Here is a 27,063-nt window from a genome sequence, read left to right on the forward strand (position 1 = left end):
GTTAAGCTCTATCGCTCTGTATTAGCGAGCGAATAACGTAGCGGCGGCGGCGGGCGGCGACCATAAATGAGAGCGAGAAGCAGCAATTGGAGCTTTCATTCCCACTTCTGGCTGCGGCTCGCCGCTGCCGCCGCCGCGCGAAGTCGTGGCCGGGTCGTAAAGCGCGCGCGGGGCTGTTATAGTGTCATGAAGCCTTAAGGTATGAGGCCCAGCGCCCAGCCATAACTGTACAACAATAGTACATTATTGCAGAGGCCGGGAAAGGGCAATTCGTGGATGAGCTTCAATTTTGTCGGACGACGCGAAGCGGAGTCCGACAAAGAAGACGAATCCACGAATTGCTATTCCTGCCGAGGCATATATAGTGCTTTTCTCCAAACATGCGAGGAAATAGGTTAAATTATAATTATTTAAGCATCAAATCAAACCTTCACATCCAAAATGTCAAAAACAATTTCCCTCTTTAATTAATTTATAAAGTTAAAGGCACAAACCTATTCTGCCATTCAGTACCGTTCAATATTCGTTCATTCAATATAATTGTGCAATATAGTTGGTCAAACCAATTTTTCAGTCAGTAATAACCAGGAAAACTATACCCATCCTTTTCTTTTGGGTGCTAGTACTAGTGTAAGACAAAGATAGTATGATTCTTTCTGTCTTTGTTTGGAATGAGAAAGTCCTTTGACAAACTATATAAGCTTTATGAACACGGATGAGATTTAAAAAAAAAAATATAAATACTCTTTGATTTTATTAAGCAGTATTTGCACGATCATACACGTGAAATGATAGCTGATCGGATCGTGTAGAAGCGGCTCGCGGCAATAATAATTGGCTGTTTGCGTTTTTTATTATTAAAAAGTAAAAAACACTACAGTAATAAGTTATTACTGTAGTGTTTTTTTACTTCCCGTCCGCTAGAACAGGACAGCGATAGTTTGATTTTTTTAAATTAGAGTTTGACATTAACGAAGAACTTCCCGTACTTTTTTTGCTACAATAAGGTGAACATTTCCGAGCATATTGGAGAAAATACATATACGACCCAAAAGTAACCCGACCCATAAATGGCCCGATAATGGTACAGTTGCATTGGGGTAAGATTGAAAGGGTTTTTCATGAGGGGTAAGATGAAAAGTCGAGCGAAAGGAGGCGAGCAGCTCGCGGTGACCCTTGTACGTTCATAGGTAACACTAGTTTACCTTGCACTCGTTGGTCTCCGCGTTCCAGATGCGCACGGTCTGGTCGTTGGAGCAGGAGGCGAGCAGCGAGCCGTCCGGCGACACGCGCACCATGCGCACCCACTCGCGGTGACCCTTGTACGTTCATAGGTAGCACTCGTTTACCTTGCACTCGTTGGTCTCCGCGTTCCAGATGCGCACGGTCTGGTCGTTGGAGCAGGAGGCGAGCAGCGAGCCGTCCGGCGACACGTGCACCATGCGCACCCACTCGCGGTGACCCTTGTACGTTCATAGGTAGCACTCGTTGGTCTCCGCGTTCCAGATGCGCACGGTCTGGTCGTTGGAGCAGGAGGCGAGCAGCGAGCCGTCCGGCGACACGCGCACCATGCGCACCCACTCGCGGTGACCCTTGTACGTTCATAGGTAGCACTCGTTTACCTTGCACTCGTTGGTCTCCGCGTTCCAGATGCGCACGGTCTGGTCGTTGGAGCAGGAGGCGAGCAGCGAGCCGTCCGGCGACACGCGCACCATGCGCACCCACTCGCGGTGACCCTTGTACGTCTTGATGCAGTATCTGCGAACGAACATAATGTACACGGTCACTTATAGTCAGGCAAACCAATTTCAGGAAACATCAGACATTTTAAAAGAAATTAAGCGCAAAGAGTCAATCTCACACAAATATTTTGGATTTCGCACCTTTTTCTACTGTCATATACCCATCATTTATATAAAACACCGAGGCACTAATAACATTTAATGACTAAACAGCACAGGGACTTTTTCCTCCAACAATTTCGGCACGAACATTTAATTGCGTCGTAAATAAAGTGATAAAACAGTCAGTGAATGTAGTATGCGGTTAAAGTTTTACGTACAGAACGGTCCCTTCGCCTGCTATCAAATCATTACATTATTCACTGCCTAAAACCGCGGAGCGGTAGAGAATGGTTGAATTTACCCAGTGGCGACCTCCCAAGCCTTGATGGTCTTGTCGCGACTGGCCGAGTACACGATGTCGCCGCTGGGCGAGAACGCGACGGACGACACGTTGTGGTCGTGCCCGTGCATGGTCTACAGCTACAGTGTCTACACAAACGTCCGGTGCAACTTACCCAGTAGCGACCTCCCAAGCCTTGATGGTCTTGTCGCGACTGGCCGAGTACACGATGTCGCCGCTGGGCGAGAACGCGACGGACGACACGTTGTGGTCGTGCCCGTGCATGGTCTACAGCTACAGTGTCTACACAAACGTCCGGTGCAACTTACCCAGTGGCGACCTCCCAAGCCTTGATGGTCTTGTCGCGACTGGCCGAGTACACGATGTCGCCGCTGGGCGAGAACGCGACGGACGACACGTTGTGGTCGTGCCCGTGCATGGTCTACACCTACAGTGTCTACACAAACGTCAGGTGAAACTTACCCAGTGGCGACCTCCCAAGCCTTGATGGTCTTGTCGCGACTGGCCGAGTACACGATGTCGCCGCTGGGCGAGAACGCGACGGACGACACGTTGTGGTCGTGCCCGTGCATGGTCTTCACGCACTCGAACGTCTGGTTGAACTCCCACAGTTTGATCGACATGTCCGCGCTGCAGGACACTGGAAAATAAAGGTGTCCGGTTTAAATGGATATGACTCGGAATTTGCCTGAATGGTTTTATAGCGTGGTTAATTCTATCGCATGCTGGGAATGCATCTTTTTTTAATGAAGGAAGAGCTGTTTGTCAATTTTCAGCTCTGTTTCTATTGAGTTAAGGTTTAAAAATCACAAACCTTTGCTTTCTGTGACTGCACCTTCGTCTTGGGATCATAAAATACTAATGATGCCATAAGATTAAAAGTATTATAGATGCATATCTCTTACGAAACAGGTGGGAAAATGTTATAGTGACTGTGAATAGGTTGCCTCTTGGGTAATAATACGTATGATGTATTAGTTTGTGATAATGATTAATGTGCAACCACGATGCAGCACATCGTTGATAAGTGTGTTTGAGATAAGCACACATTAAACCTTGCTACTTACGAGCAGTTTTCAGTTTCTAATTTACGGTATCTACAATGATACACACTATAAGTAGAAACAAAAGTTGTAATACTTTAATGTCAAAGCAATTCGTTATGTGCAAAGTATGAGGAGGGAGGAGTAAGTAAAACCTGATATGTGACGCATATCTTATGTTGTGTAAAATAAACTTTCCGTGTAGCGGAGCACTCTTGCTGGTGATTTTATAAGCGGAAATGTCAGGTTTTCAATATCAGTGCTACCGCTGGGCGTCTTGGCTGAAAATTACATACAAAGTAGTGGACGAAGTCTATGTCCTGAACAGAGTCAGTGTGCCCTTTCAGGGTTCGTTCGTACTCGCCGCTCTCGAAGTCCCACTTTGAGAAAACAACACAAGGTGATATATCAACCTGTCACTTACCAAGTAGTTTGCCATGGTGGTCGAAGGCGATGTCCTGTACGGAATCGGTGTGCCCCTTCAGGGTTCGTTCGTACTCGCCGCTCTCGAAGTCCCACACTTTGATGGTGGCGTCCTCGCTCGAGGAGACCATCAAACTGAAGACGGGGTGGAATATAACCTGGAAAAGATTATCGTACATTATAATTTATAAAAAATTCGATTGTTTTTGCACAAGTATAAAAGTGTGATGCTGATAGGAAACTATATTAAGTAACTTTTACACACAGATAAGAGAAAAATGCTTTTTTAAATCAAGACATATCTTGTATATGTTCGAATTCTGTACAGTATATTGAGATACAGATTTCAACTCGGGTGGCATCAAAATGTCGGTACGGTACGGTACGGCAAGTACGTTAACAATATTAGCGTTATAGTTAATTTCTCTAAACCGTATTTTAATTAATTAATATCCGTCAGTAATAATCCAATAGTAATTATATTTTCTCTAAACATATTTCACTCTCACTTCTAATATTTCAGATTATAATTGGTATGTTAATATGAACTTTGTACAGTCAATTACGCTTAACATACATTTTCCGACCATTAATTAAAATGTGTCAGCGTCTTTTTTGACAAGTTCTCAACATTGGGTCAAGTTAAATAGCAACATTATGCGGTCACGCTATAAGTGCCATAACGCCCATAACTGACAACAAGAGTGTGTGGGATGGTCTGACTACACATATTTTTCAGGTTATACTTTTGTCACAGAATAAATAATAGTACTAGGTACAAAAGACTCACTCTCTAACAAAACGCGGCTGTCACGATCAGCACAGATATGGCCGCTAGGTGGCGACAGCGCCACGCGCGGCTTATAGCAAACCCTAAAATTGGGGTCGAACGGATGTACTTTTAGCTACCTGTAGCAAAGCGACGAAATCGCGGAGTGAGCCACGCCTGCTTTTGTCAAATGTTTACTTATTTATTTACTCGTATATTACACAGATTACACTCAGAAAACCATACCTATTGATATATTGATGTTGATTTGTATGGAACAATGACACACTATTATGTGATTTGATCTCACATATATCAAAAGCGCATAATGGAATAATAAGTAACTTTCATATGTCTTGCTTTCTATGCAATTGTTCATCTGAGCAAGAAGTATTTATATATTTAGATCAGGTTTCATCAACAATATGGATTATAATGTTTGTGACACAATTTCAACATTATGATCAAGATTTAAATATGTTTTCGCTTTTAGTGTTATCTACCTACCAAAAATGGCATGGCACACATTTGAAATCTTACCAAATTGGAGAATGAAAATAATGCTAACTTACCTTGTCTCGACGTCTAATATTGTGTATTTTTATACAAATAAACAAGCTGATATTATTGACTATAACACCCCCTGGGAGGCGATATTTTTTTATAAGTGCGCTCAGTTTCAAATGTGCGAAACCTTTCCGAGATTTCACAACATAGCCACATAACACATATTGAGTGGTAAGGTTAAATAAAAGCTCGATCTGACTAAGGAATACCTAGTGCTCATTAGTCTTGCCGCGAGGATGGAGGATCCAATATGCTTTTAGGGATATTGTATAAAGGTTTTTGTCGATCGCTTTCGCAACAAATAACACGTCGAACTTTATTATTTATTTATGTATTAGCGAAAAATTTAACACGGATTTTCACAGAGAAGGTTTTCTTTTACTCGATTTTTTATCAGGTATAAGTCTGAGAACCCCGGGGCAAACATTAATGGAAGTATTCGTTGAAGATAAATATAATTATTCATTGCACAATAGTCGTAACATAGGTCAGAGGTAGACAACAATTAATTTTTATGAGGACATTTATTACATCACGTGAAATGATTTGATTATTGAAAGCTTAGTCAATACATTTTCCTGTCATACGGTTGGTTATTGGTTAAGTTAAATAAAGATTACAGAGAATGTGGGATTACGGAGACTATGATCAATGTAAACATAGTAAACATATTGGTATCATCCGCTTTAAGTCTAGCTCTCAATACCATTTTTTCGCACATAGCGCTACATTTCCTCGTTCATTGTGTAAGCAGCAAGTATGTAGATGTGAAAATATCTTCCGACGTATTTCCGATAACTACGAACTGGGCAAATTCTAGATTAGGGCGTGCAGGCACATTTTGTCAAGGCAGCTTGCCTTATCGGAGGCTCGCCATATGACCACAAAAACAATAACAATAATCGCGTTGTGGGGTATGCTTTAGTGATGGTAATACGTTGGCCGCTGAGGCTGAACTTCTTGAGGGGGCGCGGGATACTTTATGCACTCAGATGAAGTCCGTGATGTGTCAAATGTCTCGACAAAATGTGAGGAGTACCTTGGTAATGGTGGCGCGGTGACCGGTGAGACAGAACTTCTCAGGTGGGCGCGGGATCCACTCGGCAGGGGTACGCTTGGCGCGAGTCGGCGCGCCTTCAATGAATTCCTTCTGCGCCTCAGACAGCTTCGACTCCAGTTCCATCACCTGCCACAAAATAAAAAATAAATGCATAATAGGTATTTAACTTGTAAATCATGAATACAGGGACGCCAAGAAAAAAGTAGGGTAGTAAATGATATTATAACATACCATAATTATAAAATTTAAAGGGTAGGGATTGCGCTTTATAAAAGTAATTACATAACTGCATTTTTGTACAATACTCTTGAGCTTACTATTAGTTACGAATCTAGGGGCCAAATTTATATTAAGGATCATGGCGAGCTGAAAGCTGAAAATACTCCGTATAGGAACAGGTGTCTCCTGTATTTAATGGATCATCATCTTGTGTAGAAAACATATCTACCTAAAGCGTATTGCGTTGCGTCATGAAATGTGGCGTGTCATACATAAACCCAGTTCGAATTTCACCCACCCGTCGTGAAGCAAAGTGTAAACGCCCAAAAAGTTTACATTAGACGTTATTACCGTGTACACGTGGGCTCCGGGCCCACGCACGCCCCCCGAAGCTCCGGCACGTAACGTAATAGATAAACAATCAAATAACGTAGCGAATCTGCCTCACATACCTTGAGGCTTGTGAGACCACCGCGTTGATAATCCTTCGTGTGAAAACATTTAGCTCTGTCAAAGGTTACCAATGAAACCATCAATATTAATGATAGAATTACTCTGCGGAAGTATTATCCCGAGAATATGAGACTTTAATACATATTGGTAGATAACATTAGACGTTAAGACGTATCGTAAAACTCTCTCCTTTACTTGAGCCATAAAACCGCGATTAGGTCTTTAATTCCTATTCTCTGCTTTAAGGTTTAAAAGAAGACATACGGTCATACCAGATATATTCAAATATTTTTCTGCCACAATAGTCAATAAAGGTAGTCTAGAAAGTATCTAAACTATACCTATGTGGAATAAAGAAGAATAACGTCGAATACACTGATTAATTGATGAGTGGAGTATAGATACTTTATACAGCACTTACAAAAAAAGATTGTTGTTTTATGCAAGGATATTGATGTGTGTTCAAGATAAGAGAGTGCTTTTTATTTATTACAGATGGAAGGACCAATTTATTGCTGTTTTGATGCAACAATTCCATTTATCTCATAATTGTATCTCATTCGTTTGTGTAAGGTACCACATTGACAATAATGTATAAGGATGATTTCTTATTCCGACAACCGTCAAAGTGGGTCTGTTTGTCTGAGAACGACACATACGCGTTTAATTAAAACCTTGTACATAGGTTAAGTGGGGCAAGGTTCACATTAAAACGAACATTTCATCTCCTTGACTGTGTGTTTAGATCCACGGCATTATTTTCGGAGCAATAGCATCGACCGGTTCGAGGGAAAATAGTTCCCACCGACCTAGAAACGTCCACGACAAAGATCGATGCATTGCTTACAAACAGAGATGTCATGACTAGCTATTGAAAGCCGTTACAACTGTTACACGGTACAATAGCACTTCGGCAAACGCTTTGTCATTCAGGTTGCGAAAAGTTCACGCCGAATTATGTTCATGGAACCATCTAATTGGTGTAATCCATCATCTACTCGTGATGTGATTATATAGATATCAGTTACTGAGTTATGCAAGGCAGTACTAGTAAATTACTCGTTCAACAAAGGTAATCTCGATATGTGAAAGAGAAACTATATGATTCACAAGAGTGAGCATAATAAAATCCTAATGAAGTCATAAAACCATCGCACTTAGCAAACTTTATTAATTATAATATTTTAATGATGACAAATAGTCTACCGCTACCTAAAGTTCGTCTATCTTCATAGCTATCACCAACTATCACTCAAATTATAGAAACGGGCATAGGGAATTTCCATTTACCGAAGTACGCGGTTGTCGCGAATGTCGCGTAGTACTCATAGTAGCGATGTAACATAATATATACTGTAATCTTTAATTTCTTGCTTGCCAGACACCATGTAACCTAAATTAATATAATTATCGTGTCGGTCAATTAAGTGGAGTGTTGCGACGGTCAGGGTGTCAAACTGATCAGTTTGTAATGATTACAACGCCATAACACTTGTAACTTTCGTTATCCTTAAGGCTATATGAAACCGGAAATTCTTGGACCCGATGTGACATTATAAACCAATTGACCAGATACGGATTATTTCAAGTGGAAACGAGACTGGAAATACTGGAATGTTAAATAATTAAGAGCAGTCCACATTCACGGTTACATAACTTAAATATTTAAGTCGATTAAGAACATTCTCCAGTTGCATCGGTATTTTTTGTAGAGGTATTTAAATGTTAAATCTCATATTTTACATGTCATTGCAAAAATGATTACTTCGTAATGTAATTAGTTATATTACGTTATTGCTAAGTATAATATGTCTAGCTTTGTTAAAATACCTACTATCATTATAAGATAGACCATCACCATCAGCCTTTTATCGCCCGCTGTTGAGCAAGTGATCATAGTCCGGATGCCTAAGATAGATAACGGTCTGTAACGACCAACTTACTTTTATAAGATTACTGGTTACCTACAATTTCATCAAGCTGTGGATGCTGTGATGCGTTTAGGTACGGTATCTTAGATGGATTGGAAGGCTATATTTAATATTATAATTATTATGCTGTAAGTTATAAGCGCTATGTCGGCCTCCTTGAACGCTTCCAGCGCGTCCGTGTAGCTGCTGCCTGCAGTCGGCGACGGCTGTGTCCCTGTGTGTTTACCTTCTTCTGCAGCCGGATGACGGACGTCCACTTCTCGAGCAGGCCGCCGAACTTGCGATCCATCTCGCCGCTCACGTCGGCCTCCTTCAACGCTTGCAGCGCTTCAGTGTAGCTGCTGCCTGCAGTCGGCGACGGCTGTGTCCCTGTATGTTTACCTTCTTTTCTGTAGCCGGATGACGGACGTCCACTTCTTCTCGAGCAGGCCGCCGAACTTGCGATCCATCTCGCCGCTCATGTCGGCCTCCTTCAACGCTTCCAGCGCATCCGTGCAGCTGCTGCCTGCAGGCGGCGACGGCTGTGTCCCTGTATGTTTAACTTCTTCTGCAGCCGGATGACGGACGTCCACTTCTTCTCGAGCAGGCCGCCGAACTTGCGATCCATCTCGCCGCTCATGTCGGCCTCCTTCAACGCTTCCAGCGCATCCGTGTAGCTGCTGCCTGCAGTCGGCGACGGCTGTGTACCTGTGTTTACTTTCTTCTGCAGCCGGATGACGGACGTCCACTTCTTCTCGAGCAGGCCGCCGACCTTGCGATCCATCTCGCCGCTCACGTCGGCCTCCTTCAACGCTTGCAGCGCTTCAGTGTAGCTGCTGCCTGCAGTCGGCGACGGCTGTGTCCCTGTATGTTTACCTTCTTCTGCAGCCGGATGACGGACGTCCACTTCTTCTCGAGCAGGCCGCCGAACTTGCGATCCATCTCGCCGCTCATGTCGGCCTCCTTCTTGAACGCTTCCAGCGCGTCCGTGTAGCCATTGCTGCCTAGGTAGTCGGCGATCGCTTTGTTCCTGTAACAATATTAACATAAATATTATTCATATACCATATGTAGATACATTTTTAACAATAAAAGGAGACTATTTTGGCAGCATATCTATCTACTAACCAACAATTGATTGTTTGATTGGTTATGTTTCAGTTGCATATTTAATATTTTCATTATAAGGGAAATTCCGTTCTCCAATGAAAGATGGGTGTATTATGTATATTGATGGATGATGAATGTATTGTGTATATTAAAATTTTACAAGTATAATTAAGGTAAGACTAACACATAGTTAATACTACAATTACATAAACTTGTGTGTTCATCTAAAGTTTTATTAAAGTTCAGGATTTATGTCAATTACAACATTTTATTATGTGCATACGCAACAGATCTCTTTAAAATTCTCGAAGACAAGATGTATTAAGCCACTAATTAAACATATGAAAAACGGATGTATCCGACTCATTTCAAGGTGGCTTACCAAAACGTGCGCTATAGTAAAGTGGCAAAAAACGTACACCGTCTTCACGGAAACTGAACAGCTGCTAAGCTTACGACTTATGAGCACAGGATTTCCTTAATTTAAGTAGATATTACGAAATCTGAAACTGTTAATGCCATTAATGACACGTGGGGCCCATATTTGGGGATTTGGGACAATTTACTCAGTATGTACGACACGTAATTGGGTTTTAGGAGATTTAGGTTACTTACGAGTACATATAAGGTAAAGCATGGGTGATTTAGAAAATGGAGAGATGTCAATTATAATCGGATAAATACATATTTAATAAAAACACATTTACAGTAGGTAGCTAATAAGCACATACGATTTGTTAATTTTTTCAATGGCCAGTTGGATGGTGTTTAGCAAAAATGAGTCATGTCACATCCATTTTACACTAAAATGTCAACTTTAAGCGTAAATTTTTTGAGTTGACATCTTATTGAAAAATTAATGTGGGTTGACACATTATTGCTTATCAGCATCCAGTTGATCTTGATATCTGCCAGATTTAACCTGATATCTACATGGTATGCGCGCGAGAGTGACTCCGATGAGCGCTTTTAGGGCCAATTATGAAATATGATAAGTTGATAAGCAATGTGATATAAAATCGGTCCAGTTATCCCGTGATTGATTTTCCTAGTCCAACATTTCGCACATAACCAATAGGCGTTATCTCGAGAGGACTGCAGTCGGAACTCCTTATTAGGCAGCCAATAACAACAAACCGACAGGTAAAACTCACGTAACAAGGAAATATTTTTCTGTACCTGCTTCGATATGAGACCTGTAACTACTAACAGTTACACTCTTAATTATTATATCCATCGGTGTCGGTGGACCTTATGTCTTTGATTTAAGGCTTATGAATGGTCCGATAACAGTGTTGATAACATAACATACATGTACTTGTTTGGTACTCCAGACAAGGGTGTGCCATATCGAAGTGAAGGTGCGAAAAACTCAGAGAAACTGACACCTACGAGTTATTACGTGAAAGCGGTAAGGTCTAATGAAAGACGGAGTGTATAATTAATATGCATTTGGATTAGGAAAGTACTTAGTAACAAAAGTTAAAGCACATTTCCATGTAAATGGTCCGGGTAAATTTCTCACATCTAGTCTTGTAGAACGTTTTCTTATCCTTCAAATTCAATTTACATATATCTATTAAGTACATTTGGTACTACTCTTCACGCTTTTTACAAAAATTTCAATGTGTATGTCCCAGGCACCTAACGAACAACTATAATACCTGACAATGTAGTTGGGTGTACCTCAAATAATATTTTGTACAAGGAAGCACCACAAAAGTACATACGTGACACTTCTGACTTCACAAATAATATTGTCAGATATTTTTGCTCACTTTCTTGTGTTTATTTTTACAAACGTCAGATTAAAATTGTTACACCTTAAAATGTTTTACTTGTTATTCAAGCCACACAAAGTTTGGCATGGAAGGCAACGTTGAGCAAGTATATGGCACAGTAAAGTCATATAGGAATAGTTTATCAGGCCCGGTTACGGTAAGAGGCTGTCATTTAACACGCAACACGCGGCCGCAGGCAGGCTCGTGTGTCACCGTAATCTCAAGGAAATGTTCGGCATCTACATTTCCTTCTTAATCCTGCCTGACTAACTACTACGAATGTAGCATGGATTAAATGATACCATAGCAGATGCGACTACACTTACTAACTAACCAAAAATACTTGAACGCAAAAGGAACGTTTAAATCAACAAAACATTTTTTTTTGTATCGACGCAGTGCATATCTCACAGTTATGTTATCAGCGAAACAATTTTTCTTTAAGTTACAAGCATCATCGTTTTAATAGTAATTCTAGATATTTATATTGTGCAGTGTATCTGCCATTGCATAACTTAATCTGTAGTAGGTAGTAGTCCAAACAAGCTTATGCGCTAATATATTAGATAAACTGACGGTAATCAGACACATTTTGAACCGACAAACCAAATGAAGCGAGAGCTAGATGAGAAAGTGCACCTAGCTAAGTAACTGGTGAAATGTATTTTAAGTTAGAAGACTATTGCCACAGGCTCATGACAATGCTTACAAATAAGGACCTACTTGGGTTAAGTGGATTGGTACCTCAGAAACCGCAATAGACAAAAAAAAAATCATAAATAAGCATAAGCATCCTGCTGTACTAAGCATAAGGCGCAGTAACTCATTTTGAAATGTCATTCAAGTATTACTTGTACAATATGTTCTACAATTAAAATATGTCAAATTTTTCAAAATGAGTTACTGCTCTTACTTAGTGCGGCAACATTGTGTATTATAGTTTTTTTTTTAGAGTACTGCAGATTTACAAGGAGAGGATTGGAATACAATGTCTCTCAATATATAAAAATATTGACAGATAAGCATAAATACAGATCTTGTGACAGTTCTTATGTGATCAATTGTTTACTGTGTTCGACATTGAATGGGACAAGCTGCTTAGTTCTCTTTTAAGTATGTACAATCTATTGATACTAAGTGCATAACAAAGTGACAGATTACACCATAACATTATCTTAACGTTCGTGATTCAGCATAAATGCCATTAGCGTTAGCGTCACGGAGCTCAACTAACAACTAGTTAGTTACAACTTTAGGAACACATGTCGAACTTGTGCCAAATCGATAAGCCGCCCTTGCCGTGTAATGGGCCGTATCCGGCATTATAGAAACTATGTCACTACGAGTCTACGAGGAAATTCCAATAGTTTACGTTCCACGTGTCTTCCTGTTTTTGAACGACGCGTCTTCGATTTAATTTTAATAGGGACACATTGGTATTGGGATTATTCCGTTTAGTTTACTTTTTACTCTTAACTTTAATATTTTAAGACTTATTTCATCTTGACCTTCCTCTGCTGGGCAAGTTTCAGCATATATTACGCACTAAAATAGCTATTTTCCGCTTTACATCTGGTGATGGCTAAAACTATGAATTTGCGCTATAGGTAAATTACGAAGGGGCAGACACTATTGATCGATGTCAATAGGCAGTTGTAATTTCACAAATTAGAATACAAAAGAAGTGATAATGATAAATGATCATTGATCAGTCTACGAATAAATACCTAACTTAATCTTACATGTTTACGTCTATTTACACCGTTGCAATTTAAACCATTTCATGCCGGTTCTATTAATTAACTGTCTAAGTCAGGAGTCTCCAAACCCCGCCAACACCCAAAGCGAGTAACACCCAAGGGTTCAGCATTCATTGACAATTGAACTGTTCCTAACAGCAGCCACCAGGCACCCTTCCGCGGCGCAAAAATCGACGGTAGCCCGCGAGAAAGTTTCTGATGCGCAATATGGCCCTCAGCTAAAAAAGTTTGGAGACCCCGTCTAAGTGATCGGTTTCTTCAGTGTATAGCATGACATCATCTGACATCACTTTGTCAAGCTGTATGTCGATGAGGTCAGCGACTAAACTTGTATAACGTAAATCTTGAGTGTGAGATGCTAAGTCAAACCTGATATAAAAATATCACATTGTGACCCTCGTTTCGTATGCAATAAGCTAATATATGATGAAGATTGTCGAGCTGTTATCCTTATTGGAATAAGGCTTTATTAATGGAAGATTTTCGTTATCGTCCATAGAGCTTTTATTCTTACCGGCTAGTCTGCTTGAAAGCACATGTTTTAAAGACATTGGAGAAAAAGTAAGTTTATTGTACCGCATTCAAGAAATAAATAAATGATTATGATTACTTGATTCTCTTCGTATTATCCTAGGAATATTTCGTTACCCATCACTGGTACCTACTCTTTCTTTATAAGACTAGATAGTTGATGAGCAAATGATATCTGGGGAAAAGGAAAACGTGTCTACCTATATCTAGATATCTTTAATGAGTATCATTAACTCACACTAACCAAGTGTAATTAAGCGAGCGCAATAACTTGAAAACGTCCACGTACTTAAGTCTACGGGCATATACTTAAGCTATAATTTTATACACAGTTTTTTAAATTTTACAAATTAATTAACGATATCTAGAAATATACGAGTACTATTGGCAGACAGTGCTTACATTAGTTTCATTTTAGCCCAAATTACCTACACACCAATCAATGCTAAAGTCGTGATACGGAAAATCCAGTTGCGATCTGTCTATTTCAACTCAATCCTCGAGACTCCTACCTTCCTAGATAGATACTGGCGTAAAAATAAGTTTTCGTACTCGTCGACTATAATTCTTGATTTAAGATTTCTTATACCAAACTTCAATTGGGTATTTTTAATGTATGGGCTCCCAACTCAACTATAATATTCATTACGATACAGTTTAGTCAACTATAATGAAATTGACCAATCACAGCTCTCCGCAGCCGCAGATCAACAGGACGAAACAAAACAAAGCTCAAATTAATTATTTATTTTAGGTTGTATAGTAGAAACAATTGGTTCATAAGTCAGAAACGCGCATGTGACACCCTTAAAATAGCAACATCCATAGACTACGAAAACCACTTAGTGTTGCTTGTTAGTCTCCATAGGCTAGGGTACCCAAAATCGAGAAAACAACTGTCTAAGAATTTAATTTAGCGCGGAGCAAGTACCAGGGCCTCATGAGTTACGAGAAGGTGTCGTTGACCAACGCGCCGGGCGCGGCGGTCGGGGCGCGTACCAGTATGAAGGTATAGCGGCTGCTTGCGTATCTTAGCTGTGTATACTTTTGGTTTGGTTTGTTTGTATGATTCTACTAGTTTAAAATATTATTTTTGCTGGCTCGTAGAAAAAGTATTGTATACAATAGTGATATAATCAAGCTTTTCAATCTCGTACCTGACTTAGGCAACTCAGCATAAACACGGTACTCGACTGAAAAACTCTCTATTATATCACGATTGTATAAAATACTAATGCACATTTGTGCAGTCAGTCACTAATAAGATAAGTTTTTTTTAAGGAATTACTCTGTACCATCGATGCTTGGGCAACATGGACATCCGAAGTGTATTAATATAAATTACTGTAGGCTTATAGTTGCTCTATTTTTTTAGCTCGCTATCGTTAGGTGAAACTAAAGGTTTCCTACACGATTCTCTCATAAACGATATAACTTTCTAAGTGAAACTGTAGCGTTAGTTTATCGCAAAGGGTGTAATTGTATGTTTACCTAACTTCAATAAATAAATAGGTACTGAATAGACAGTGCACACTTGCACAGTATTTAAAGGTGTAGGTTTGTGTTACAATTTAGTGTTCAACGTAACGGCGTTATTCAACGTTTATAAAGTCTAACAAGCCCTTAATATTTTTTGTCCTTATCCGTCATTTTGACATTTATATTTGTTAGAAAGGGACAAAATGTAACAGAGATTTAATAAGTTTCATGAATAATATAAGGGACGTCTTCGCCGAGTGAAACAAAGAAAGGTATATCACACTGAGCGATTCCTTATTGCATTATGGTAGCAGAGAAAACATATTTCTACTAATTGATATCTTCAAGCACAAGGTCATGTAGGTAGTTTAATACAAGTCTGGGGTCTATGACACAGGGTTTATATAGTTCGATATAGCTGAGGATAATGATACGCTACACTAAAGAAGCTAGAAAAACGCTAATCACTCAATACAAAGCGTAATCCGATTATTGCCTTTACGCAACTTATAATCCTCGGCGTTTAGCGTCTGCGAAAACGCCGATATACACGATTTGGGGAAAATCAATGTAGAGCGAACTCCTTCTTGAAGTCGGTTATAAACACAATTTTAAACTAACTTCAGATGAAAATTACATGGTAAATAATTAGCTGTAGTTTTAATGTTTTGTAGAGAACATTCCAGCGGTAAACAATAACATTCTCCGGTCGGGATTTGGGGAGTACCTGCAAATATAAACCGACAAATTGGGAAAGCCATTAACGAATAAGGAAGGAAAAATCGCCAAAAATAGAATTATTTGTAATTGGCAATATCAAAACCGTTTCTCAATTCCTGACCTTTCTAAAGAGAAGTTCATAGTAGCGGTGCTACATTAAACCCTTGGAAATTGAATAGAGATAATTTCTTGGTTGTTATTGCGTTATTTCGCCCGGAGAAACCGAACCGGCGCGAAAGACAATCAATCTCGCGGGTGCCTGCCTATTGTACGCGTGGGATCAATCAGGCGAATCTTTTATTTTCTGGAAGTGAAAATAATCAATGTCTCGGCTAGATATTGGATAATATATTGTGTAATAGAATTCTTGGGAGTCATGTGATCGAAATTTACCGATTAAGAGTCTGTTGCACCAAACTGTTCGTATCGTTAAAGAGTTCGCTAAGTTTTTATGTATGGAAAGTTTCATAGTAAAGCCGGCTGACGTTGATCAGTCTGTCAAATGTGGTTGATGCTACTGACCCTAAGAAGATAACCACACAATCTCTCTGCCTAATAATGAGTGGACTACGTACTTTGGCTAGAAATGCAAATATCTTTGCCGCATGCGTCTTATCTCAAGTAGCAAGCGTCCATACCCTACGTACGTAGGGTATGTACGCTTGCTACTAGCCAAATATAAACAAAGATTGTTGAAACGCTTAAGGCGTAGTACTGTATCAATGACTGTCACAAACACAACATGAAGGTTACCTCTTAAAATTGATGACGGGATAATTAGTAACGTCTAATCGAAGACTACGAGTACTACGACAATTAAGGGTGGAATCACATCTGTCAGCATCGAACCGCATTTTATATATGAGAAATTGCTCGTTAGTATGAAGATCGGAAAGCTGAAAGCATGCGTACGCATCTTCATACTAACGAGCAATTTCTCATACATAAAATGCGGCTCGATGCTGATAGATGTAATTCCACCCTAAGGGTAATGTTTACTGTTCCAATAGGTGCACTGGCTACACAACCTTGATTGTTACAGTTAGTACAGCGAAAGTGGTTTCGTGGGCCGAGGCAGGTCGGTCGGGGACCGCCTGAGAATAACTTTCACGCCACATTTCCGATGTTAGTACAATTGTAGGGACCATGACTCCTACGCTAGTATAAGCACTAACTAAAACATATAACCTTACATAAGGGCGAGGAGCTTAAGAGCCCTTTAAGTCTATTAGGTGAGCTTAAGAGCTCTTTGCCCTGTTGCGATGTGGACAGTGGACACCCAATTAGAGACGCATCAACATAGTAGCGGTAAATTGCCTCCTATTTGAAAAACGTAACAGTACCATTTTAATATAGGTATATTTCTGAGTCTACAATATCGTTAGGTAAAAATAAACCCTTAGAATCCTTAGATAAAATTAAATCTCTCAAATTCGTAATTGAATTTTGTTACATTAAATTTCCTTTGGCTGGATTCAATCTAGCGACTATAGGTAAGTACCTAGGTACAACTTTTGAAGCTAAACTAATACGAAAGAACGTGCAACGAAGTGTTTGAAGCAGATATAAATTGTGTAATTAGTAATAAAGTTTAAGTATGTAGGTATAGTATACGAACATAATATATGATGATTATTGATGATCAATCTATGATTATAGATGCTAAAGAAGTGTGACTTTGAGGTAAAAACCTAAGAAAGCATTAAACTAAAGACCTGAGGTATCTAAGACGTGGCATTAAACATATCCGGCTCAATAAGATTCAATTTAGCTAACTTGTCCCTCAAGTAATTTTTGAATACCGTCTGAATACCATCTAACGGACTTTTTACCACTGTTTATACGAGGCATTAAACGAGGCAGACTGCCGCGAAGTACCTAATAGCCTACAATTAGTTGACGTTAGTGGACATTACCCTTTTGGAGTTACACAAGTCCCGGAAGACGTTTCATTTTCATACTTACTACAGTTACTACCTACAATTTGATACGTTATCACTGACGTGTGATAAGAATGTTTAAATAGCGGTTCTTGAATGAATCGTAATACAAATGTGATTAGCGAAAATAACACGACAACCCCATTACCTTGATATTACGTGACGTTCGTCATCGATTAGCATTTCAAATTGGCGATGCGACCACGTTTGAATATTATTAAATGTATCATAAAACATAACACTGGTAGACGCTTCTGTTTTATGAATATCTTCATAAATTAATAGTCAAAATACATGACAAAGCGTTGGTAGGTACAGCTTTTTGAATCCGATAATCCGATTTGAAACTTTATTTCCTGAGGGAAATCGAAAATCATGTTCGCACCCTCACGAGTTTTCTGGTCTCCTCAAACACACATAAACCATGTTACGATCTTTTTATTAGTTGCATGTTGTTTATACTTGGAATTCCTTCTTCATACCATTTTCCATTCTTGGAGGAAAGAGTAGAAAGACTAACAATCGTTTACTAGTTAATTGTAAAGATTCTCAATTGAATCAGACGCAATAAGTTAAAACGCAATCTAGCCTAAGAACTGCATCATCGAGTTATGTAAAAGTCTATTGAATCGTGAATTCGCTAGACGTCTATAAGTTCGTTTGTAAGAAAACCGCATTTCTTTTTGACTTGCAAGAAACTTAATCACTTTGGTAATTGGATTTTATGAACCCATTGTCGCTATGTGATAATGACCGTTTAATAGATTAAAACTGCAATACATAATATGAGATGAACAGAAAATGGTTTTATTTATAATAATTGGTATGCATGGCGCTAAATGTTTCTGATATTTTCAAGAAGTTGGCTCTCTTTATACTGTTCATAAAGCCGTGTCCACAGGCCTTATCTGATCCTTCTTACGAGTCACATACATACCTCACGTAAACATACAGATAATAAAGCTTACCCCAAACGACGTACATAACGGCAAGCCTAACGTAATGAAGTAAAACTAAACAATTCTACGGGAACATCGCGATTTTTATTGGTGCCATCGTATGAAAACCACGTACCTCATTTACATAGGGACGTGACATGAAAATTTAGTTAGTGCTACTGTAAACTTGCGTAAGACCTCATTTTAACAATTTTACGAATGTTTTAGACAAGACAAGAGTGCGTGTGTGGTCCGCAGGTTTCGGTAATGTTAGCACAGCCATCCCGATAAAGTTGCCGGAAGGAACATTGCTCAAACAAAATGTTGTGCTTAAAGTAGTATGTTTGTTGTGGTTATATGTACTGGCTAAAGAGCCACATGTGAAATCGTGCACTTCTGTTCCAAGCGGAATTTGATTTACCTTTTTAACCGTGAACTTTTAATCGCTTACCCTACATGAACTTACGTATGGAATATGTTGTCTATCAAATTAACAGAATGGAATAATATCCGCAGGGAGACTAAGGGCCAGATGCACCATCCACATTTAGCGGACTGACTATGAAACTTCCCATATAATTTTAGCGAACACTAACGGTGGCAGACGATTTGGTGCAACCGACCGAAGCATCTGTTGATATATTTGCCAGTAAGACGCCGTAGACGTTTACATCAAGCATGTCCTCAGGGATCAAAAGAGCTAACCTACGCTTGTTAAATGTCTTAGAAACCTACGCGAGAAAGAAACCATGCGTAGGCAGCAACTTTCTTATAGGTACCTATTTCAGGATTGGGTGGCCACCCCAGCCAAAAACGAGGCGTAAAACAATTTAAATGAATTGATTTCTGATTAAATCGCATACAGCCTTGGAAACGGCTTCATCAAATAGGGTTTAAAAAAAAACATCTGTCGACTATTTATGCCCGCCAAAGGAGAGAAAATCTTAGGATGAAGATGGTAAGGTTTAGAATAAGTTTTCTAGTGTGGGGGTGGTGGTGCCGCCTACGCGATTTGTTGTATCGATCGCCCCCCGTTGGCGCCGCAACGTCAGTGATGTTATTCTCATTACTTACCAACCGCAGGAGAACGTTCACACTTGCGAAAGTGTGATCTCTAATTACGCTTAGTTTTTATGGATCGCAATGTTACATTATACTGGTTTGTTTTAGGCGAATTCTCGCGAGCTCTAGGTACATGATGGGAATACAATGCCAGGCCAGAGCGAAGTGCGTCACACTGAGAACCTTTTCACGGACTCGTCCGGACAACCTTCCCTGGGGTCGTTAGGATGCGAGTAATCAGCGGATTCCTCAAGTCCCTCAAGATATACTTATTTGGTTTGGTAATACTTAAAACAGCTGAGATTTAATTCCGCTATTCGCCTATTTTTTTGGTAGCATGGCGTCATTCGTCAATTCAAGTCAATTCTAAGCGGCACATGCTTTATGCAAGACAATTTTATAGAGCGCGGGTGTATAGCTTCGACTTAGTACAGTCAGCAGCAGAAGTTGCTAAGCGCCAGGTGTTCAAAATGATCCTGACGCGACTTTACTGTTAAGGGAATAAGAGAGTGTCAAGGTAATTTTGAACACCTCGCCCGTTTAGCAACTTCTGCTGCTGACTGTATCTGCGAGTGTGTAAGCTAACCCAAAAAGTAGCTATTTAGTAAGCAGATTTGAATCTTAGTAAACGTGTGTATACATTCCTAAATGGCACTCGCATGTCAATACTATCAACAAATAGCAGATAATCCACGTTTAGAGGCCAAAACAAACATGTGCGTGATGCTAAAATGTAGAAGGTATCGAATAACTCACGGCCATGCCGTCGTAGGGTTTCCCGCTAATGATAAATGGGGTTACTTCAGGGGTTGGGGCGAAATTGGAAAAACCGAGGGGCGCCAAATGCCATCAACGCTTCATAATAGGGATAGGTCAAACACTGATATGTAGTGATATTATATTACATGTTATTTTTCAATTATGTAAGTGGTTTATTTAATATTTACCTGCACTACTCAAAATAACGACGGCTTATAAAATGATTAAGAGAGCGTGATATCTATTATGGTCAGATTTATTTACATTAGTCGTATCTCAAGTTGTCCCAGGTTTTCTAAAACTGAAAGATAAATTAATGTTAAATAAAATATTAAATTTCATAAACGATTCTACATATTATCAAACCATAGGTATGCATATTATGCAAAGTAATTTAGATGTCAAAGCTAATAAATTAGCTGACAGCACATAAGAATAAATTTCCATTTAATATACAAAATGAGAATATTTTTGATTTGTCTTTGGTATTAGAAGAAAAGCCTTCAATTTGTGTTCAGCATTAAGAGAACATTGGAGATACATACTTACTTGTTGAAAACAAGTTAAAGGCGTGGCGGAAAGCAGAGTAAAGCGAGCAAGCCTTTCCACGCTTATAGCTTATAGTTAGTGTTAGGCAGTACAGTATACGTGTATCTACAACTGTACACACCTAGAAAATGTAGGTACATTGTATGTATACTACAGAAGCTGAATGTATTGCGCTTAAGGTAGCGGCAAAACGGCGCCGGCGAAGACTGCATTCCTTGCGATCCACCGAGTTGTTTAGCCAACGGGTCTTGGACCTTACAATGGGTTGCATGCCTCATTTCACGACCACGACCGGCTTCTACCATGAGATATAAAACTTTAGATTAAATTGTGTTCGCTACGTCGGTGGTACACCCATAAGGTTCATCAAAACTTATTGCTGCGAAAGTTCCTCATACAATTTCTGTCCTAAAATATTTATAGCATTTTTTTTACTTTACAATACGGTACAGACAACTTAATTAATAATATCGTCACAGATATACCTACTTCACTAATTCCGTTACACAAAGATTGTCTGGAAGAGATCGTTCTTTAGCGTTACCCTGTTGCTAGTCTTTATGATTACGAGTGTTTTATGTGTTTATTATACCTATTCATTCCCCCAAAAGAGTTAAGAAAAAAATGCTCAAAATCTTATAAAAGAATCAAGTTTGTGTATGGAGGAAGTATTTTCGTGAATTATGCCGCTCCCAAAACTTGTTACTACAATCCACGGCACAGAAACGAGGCAAGATTGTTTTGATAACAACGGTAACCTTCGTTTAAAGAATGGTTCGTAAAGAACAGGTTGACATTGATGCTCCCTGCGTCTTCTGTGATACGATGATTCATTCGCATTCATTACGAGTATGAGCTAGTGAATTGAATACGTTTGCAAGAGGAATGTAAGAATCCCCACATGATACTTTTCAAGGTCCGCGGTACCGCGTAACTGATGTAATTTATTTTAGGATCGCCTGGGATGCTATTACTTGCTCAGTGAAACAGACCAGAATAAATGCATTATCCGATTATCTATAATTGTTACGGATCTTGAGCTCATAGTAACATTGGTTTATCTAAGCATTTAAATCACCTGCTATGTAAGAATATGCCTGGGTTATGACTAGTATTTTGGTCTATTTATAAACAGCTGTCATCACATCCAGAGTTCAGTAGGTGAATGATTACTAGATCGCATACTTCAGCGCAGCTTTCTAACTGATAAGACGTTACATAACACGAGCGAGATTATGATCTTGATAAATTATGGCCATAAAGTATGACGTAATACAACTTTTTGCCGTTGTTTGGATATTCAAATGTAAAACTAAATGTTGATCGATTATCATTATAGGGTATGATGCAAGGAGATTTTTTGTTGTTGTTTGGATGTTCAAATTGTAATGCACAACTCTCGATTTGGCCCAGATAGTTGAGGCCTCCACGACACGAATTTCGAGACCGTTACCGTTTAATACAATACAATAGAACACTGAATAAGATTGCTTTTGATCCACCCACTTTCACTGTTATTATCTTGGGTATCCCAGGCGATGATAAGGCATTTCTTACAGGAAAAATAATTAAAACTATATTAGTACCTACTCAATCTATTCATTGTCCAATCTAATTTCGATTGTATCATAAATAATAAAACTATAAATGCAAATGCTGTTTAAATTATTCAGTACCTAGTACTTTCTATAAGTAACTTTGCAAATAGCGTTTGTGCGGAAATTTGAACTTGAGGTATCCTCAGGGTCAAGAGACACAGAGACAGACGAACATAAATATTCTCTCATGGCTACAGGGCTCAAACAAACCGGTAAAATATGTTATTTATAGCTTATTCGGGCTTCGTTTAATATAATAACGAAAGAAGCTGCGTTCCGAGTTCCGACACTTGGCTCAAACGTTATTATTGTAACGAAACAAAAAAAGTTAAAATTCCGCAACCGGCACGCGTGGCTAGAACGGTGGTTCGGCGATCTTCAGAATTAAGAGTATCGCGGACCATATCCATTCAACGAAATGTTACAGTTTTAATTCGTGATCGTTATTTTTAATCAAGGCGCGTTCGACGACCCCGATTCGTTGCGTAGCAGATTGAAACGGAAGGCGGAATCTGGGCAATCTACGAAGAGGGTGCAGTTTAAAATTGTCACAAGATGGTGCGTTTTGAGCGCTTTCCGATCGTCCATATACTCGTGACGCAATGGCTTACGTATTAGGAGATTGTTGTCCGGGCGCGGCACTTTTATGGAAATCACGTCAAAGGATCGCATTTCTCTAATGAGCTTACGCAACTTGGCATAATATATTTTTGACAAGTTAAAACATCCAATTTGTTCATTGTGGGACGATAGCGTGTGAATAGCATGGCCACATCTTTGTTTAGACGTCGTGGTGCTCGCGGTTCTCCTTTCACCGCGCCGAGGCAAAGGGTATGTCAAGGAATGCCGGGGCATTTTAGGTCACAACACAATAGAAAATTAGACATGCGCGTCTGACCTTACCTATAAGGATCTCATTGATGAATAAGTATAAGTACCACGTATTACGAAATAAATTAAAAGAATAGTTGTCTTAATTAATAGCTTTGTTTGACAGTTACATGTTACGCAAAGTGTCAGCATCTGTTCATGGGTTTTCTCACATGTTTGTTGTATTGTAACCAAACCAGTCGGTAAATGAACCGTTGAGCAAACCTGACGTAAGGCCATTGTCTATAAGTAGTGTTGACACGTATTCATTTACGACTATACAACTTTCGACTTACAAATGTCCCAAAATGTAAGTAAAAGTTTCCGTTACAAGTAAATACTGGTTAGCTTCATTGATAGCTATTGAAAACCGTTTACATACGTAAGAATCTCGTGATCAGCGTCATTAAAGCTCAGTTACGCAGCTCATGACATGTAATCAACGTTCCAACTAAGGTTATGGGATACAAAAACGTCAGTACCGAGTAACTATGATGGGATTTCTAGGTAGATGAAGAAAGTCGAGGTATAAAGCTGCAAACGCACAGACGCGGGGCGGTAACCTCTGTAATATCCGAACTTGTATGATAGAGGATGTACTATATAGAGCTTCGGACAGAAACTGAGACTCGTTTTCAGTTATGCGCAGTCTAACACAAGTTCTAACATTGCAAATACCTTCCGTGTCAGTTCGCCATCGCCCCGCGACCGCTATCTGTGCGTTTGAGTCCTAAATGAAGGAAGGTGCACAGAGTTCAACGACACGGCTTGGCGGTATAAGAACACTGTTACTTTCAAAGGTCGACGGAGCGAACGGGCGACCCCGTAATCGCCCAGTCGACAATAGGCTAAAGTAGCAAAATCGGTGAAGATTTTCCGTAGAGATAAATCGCAATTTCACACCCGAGCTTCGCAATACTCTGTTATCGAATCCGATCTTTGATATCTTAGATGGTTAAAATACAAAGTAAGCTATTTCAGCCCGCACTGGCGTAAACTGGAGAGTACCTTATGAATATCATGATAAGTGTTCAAAAAGAAATTAGGTACCTCTTGGTCCGAGTCTGTCTATATCATGGGTCACCAATTAGTTTCTTCAGGGGACCGGTTCTTAAAGTAAAATGACTATCGCGGTCCGTTTCTCCTTTAGTTTATTAAATAAACAAACAATAAAATAGGTCGGCGATCCGCATGCGGACCGCGGTTCGCCATTTGGTGACCCCTGGTCTATATTATTAGGGTGTGTTGTCCTACAATACTAAAATAATGAAATATCTTCATTTTACGTTCCAATCATAGTGAAATCAATAATTAAATCATGATTGAAAGTCAGGAAATTTGCAGCGAAATTCTATCACACCAATTTAGCTTCACACAAGGCACATTCCAATTTCTCTCGACCATTGCGTAGTTTGTCTCCGCAAGTGTTAATTATTCAGCAGACAAGGCGAATTAATAAATAAATCGTAATCTATTCTAAAAATATGTTTACACTTTTGCACCTTACTCCTTTGTAATAAGGCGAAAAATGTAAATATATATTTTGACGTCGAGTGTACTATCCGCTGTCGCACTTTGGCAGTCATTATAGCAATTTCGACATTGGAAGTGCTTTTTAGGAACAGTCAACAGCAGAAATGAGTAAGCGGAATAGGGGGCCTAGCCAACATCACAATTGTATCGGAATGACAAATTGGTTGTCGATCAACTATTGCTACCTTGGCTTGGCCCCCAGGTGTGCAAAATGATGTGCACACACTTTCAGTCTTGTTTAGACTATTTTGAAAACCTAGGATCGTAGCCAAGATGACTATCGTTTATCGACATAAGTACCTATAGGTAATAGAAAAATAAAAAATGTATCGCAATGACAGATGCAAACGAAAAGTAACGTGACCATTTCCATATAATTTAAATTTCAATTGGAGTTTTAAGGTACACAGTGTGTATCTTACACACTTATTTATTACATTTCTCTCGAGACTATTTCTCTCTGCCTTGGATTTTCTCTGTCAGATGTAGATATATTGTATTTCCTCGTTTTAAATCAATACTACGCGCTTAGGAATGACGCAGATAGTCACTCAGACGTGGAAGGAAGTAAGTAATGCGGTTATGCAAAGGCAACTGCGCTTGTATTTATATTGGAATTGTTCCGACTTCGGTAAGAGATGTATCACTTTCAGATAGAGCTTACAGTTTTCATATTGTTTGATATGTTATGATATTTATTACTATAAACATGTATATATAGGAAATACGCATGTAATGGTAAAATTTACTATTTCATTTCGCATTTCAGTTACATAATTATTAGTAAGGGTATGTAGTATGGGTTATTAATGGTTTAGTTAGGCTCGTATACCTAATTTGATTTCTGTACCGTATTGTACTTTGTCAGTAACAATAATATGAGATCCCTAAGCGGCTTCCTCAATCAACAAGGTACGAAATTATAAAATTAATAAATAATAAATAAATAAATAATTAATGTAAATATGAATGACGATCATAATATAAATTCGTGTAGATTAGTCTAGCATAATTTATAATGTAATTTAATATTATGAGAATAAATATCTAAATCTAAATCTATATTCCTTGATGGTACTTATTAGATGACATTATAGACAATACAGTTTACTTATGTCATCATCATCATCATCATCCTATCAGGAGCCCCCCCCCCCCCGTTAAGGTTTCCTTCTTGCGTTTTTAACAGACCGTCGGGTCACTTTTTTAAGCACCTGCCATATAAGTATTACCGTAATGTATCTTCGCGTAAGAAGTATAAAGGCACGTTTAGGGACAGGTGTCGCGATAATATTAAACCAGATTACTAGACTAGCTTGTAATAATAAAATAATGACGCTACTAGCCTTATAATATAAGGGACTAAGGGTAGAGTAGTGACCAGACTAGAAGTACGAAATTGTTGGTCTCATCAGGTTCGCATCCCGCGCTTATTCAGTTGTTTAAACATGACCTAAACCTTCCTCGATAATCACTCTATTAAAAGGTAAAAAGCCCATTAAATTCCGTTCAGTAAATTTCGAGTTTATCGCGAACATACATACATACAAAGAGAGTAAAGAGAGGCACGGCGGGGAACTTTGTTTTAAAAGGTGTAGTGATTATGATTACCTGCTGATATTGTTTAGCTTAGATTGTAAGCAAAATAATGCTAGTAAAACTGCATCGCAGCGACAGCCGTAGAAATAATTTCGGTTGAGTGTTTCTGACTTCGCATACAGATTCATATTGAATACAGGATATTGGAAAACCTAATAAACGTTTGGACTAATTAATTCTAATAGCTGTGCATACGGTGGGAATGAAAGTTTCTAGTGGCAGTAAAATGTCGGTAAGATTGCGTT

General features: G+C 39.2%; 1 protein-coding gene across 1 annotated transcript in view; it reads right to left on the reverse strand.

Moving 5' to 3' along the window:
* LOC134670071 (lissencephaly-1 homolog) overlaps positions 1-27,063 on the reverse strand; it is a 35,276-nt gene that overhangs the window by 4,016 nt on the left and 4,197 nt on the right. The window contains exons 3-7 of the mRNA XM_063527747.1: positions 9,466-9,619; positions 5,987-6,133; positions 3,613-3,769; positions 2,608-2,785; positions 1,623-1,758 (exon numbers count right to left, since the gene is read on the reverse strand). Coding sequence (XP_063383817.1) covers positions 1,623-1,758; positions 2,608-2,785; positions 3,613-3,769; positions 5,987-6,133; positions 9,466-9,619 — 772 coding nt within the window. The remainder of the gene's footprint in view (positions 1-1,622; positions 1,759-2,607; positions 2,786-3,612; positions 3,770-5,986; positions 6,134-9,465; positions 9,620-27,063) is intronic.

Source organism: Cydia fagiglandana, chromosome 13 (assembly GCF_963556715.1).
Source record: "Cydia fagiglandana chromosome 13, ilCydFagi1.1, whole genome shotgun sequence".
In the NCBI taxonomy this organism is placed as follows: domain Eukaryota; kingdom Metazoa; phylum Arthropoda; class Insecta; order Lepidoptera; family Tortricidae; genus Cydia; species Cydia fagiglandana.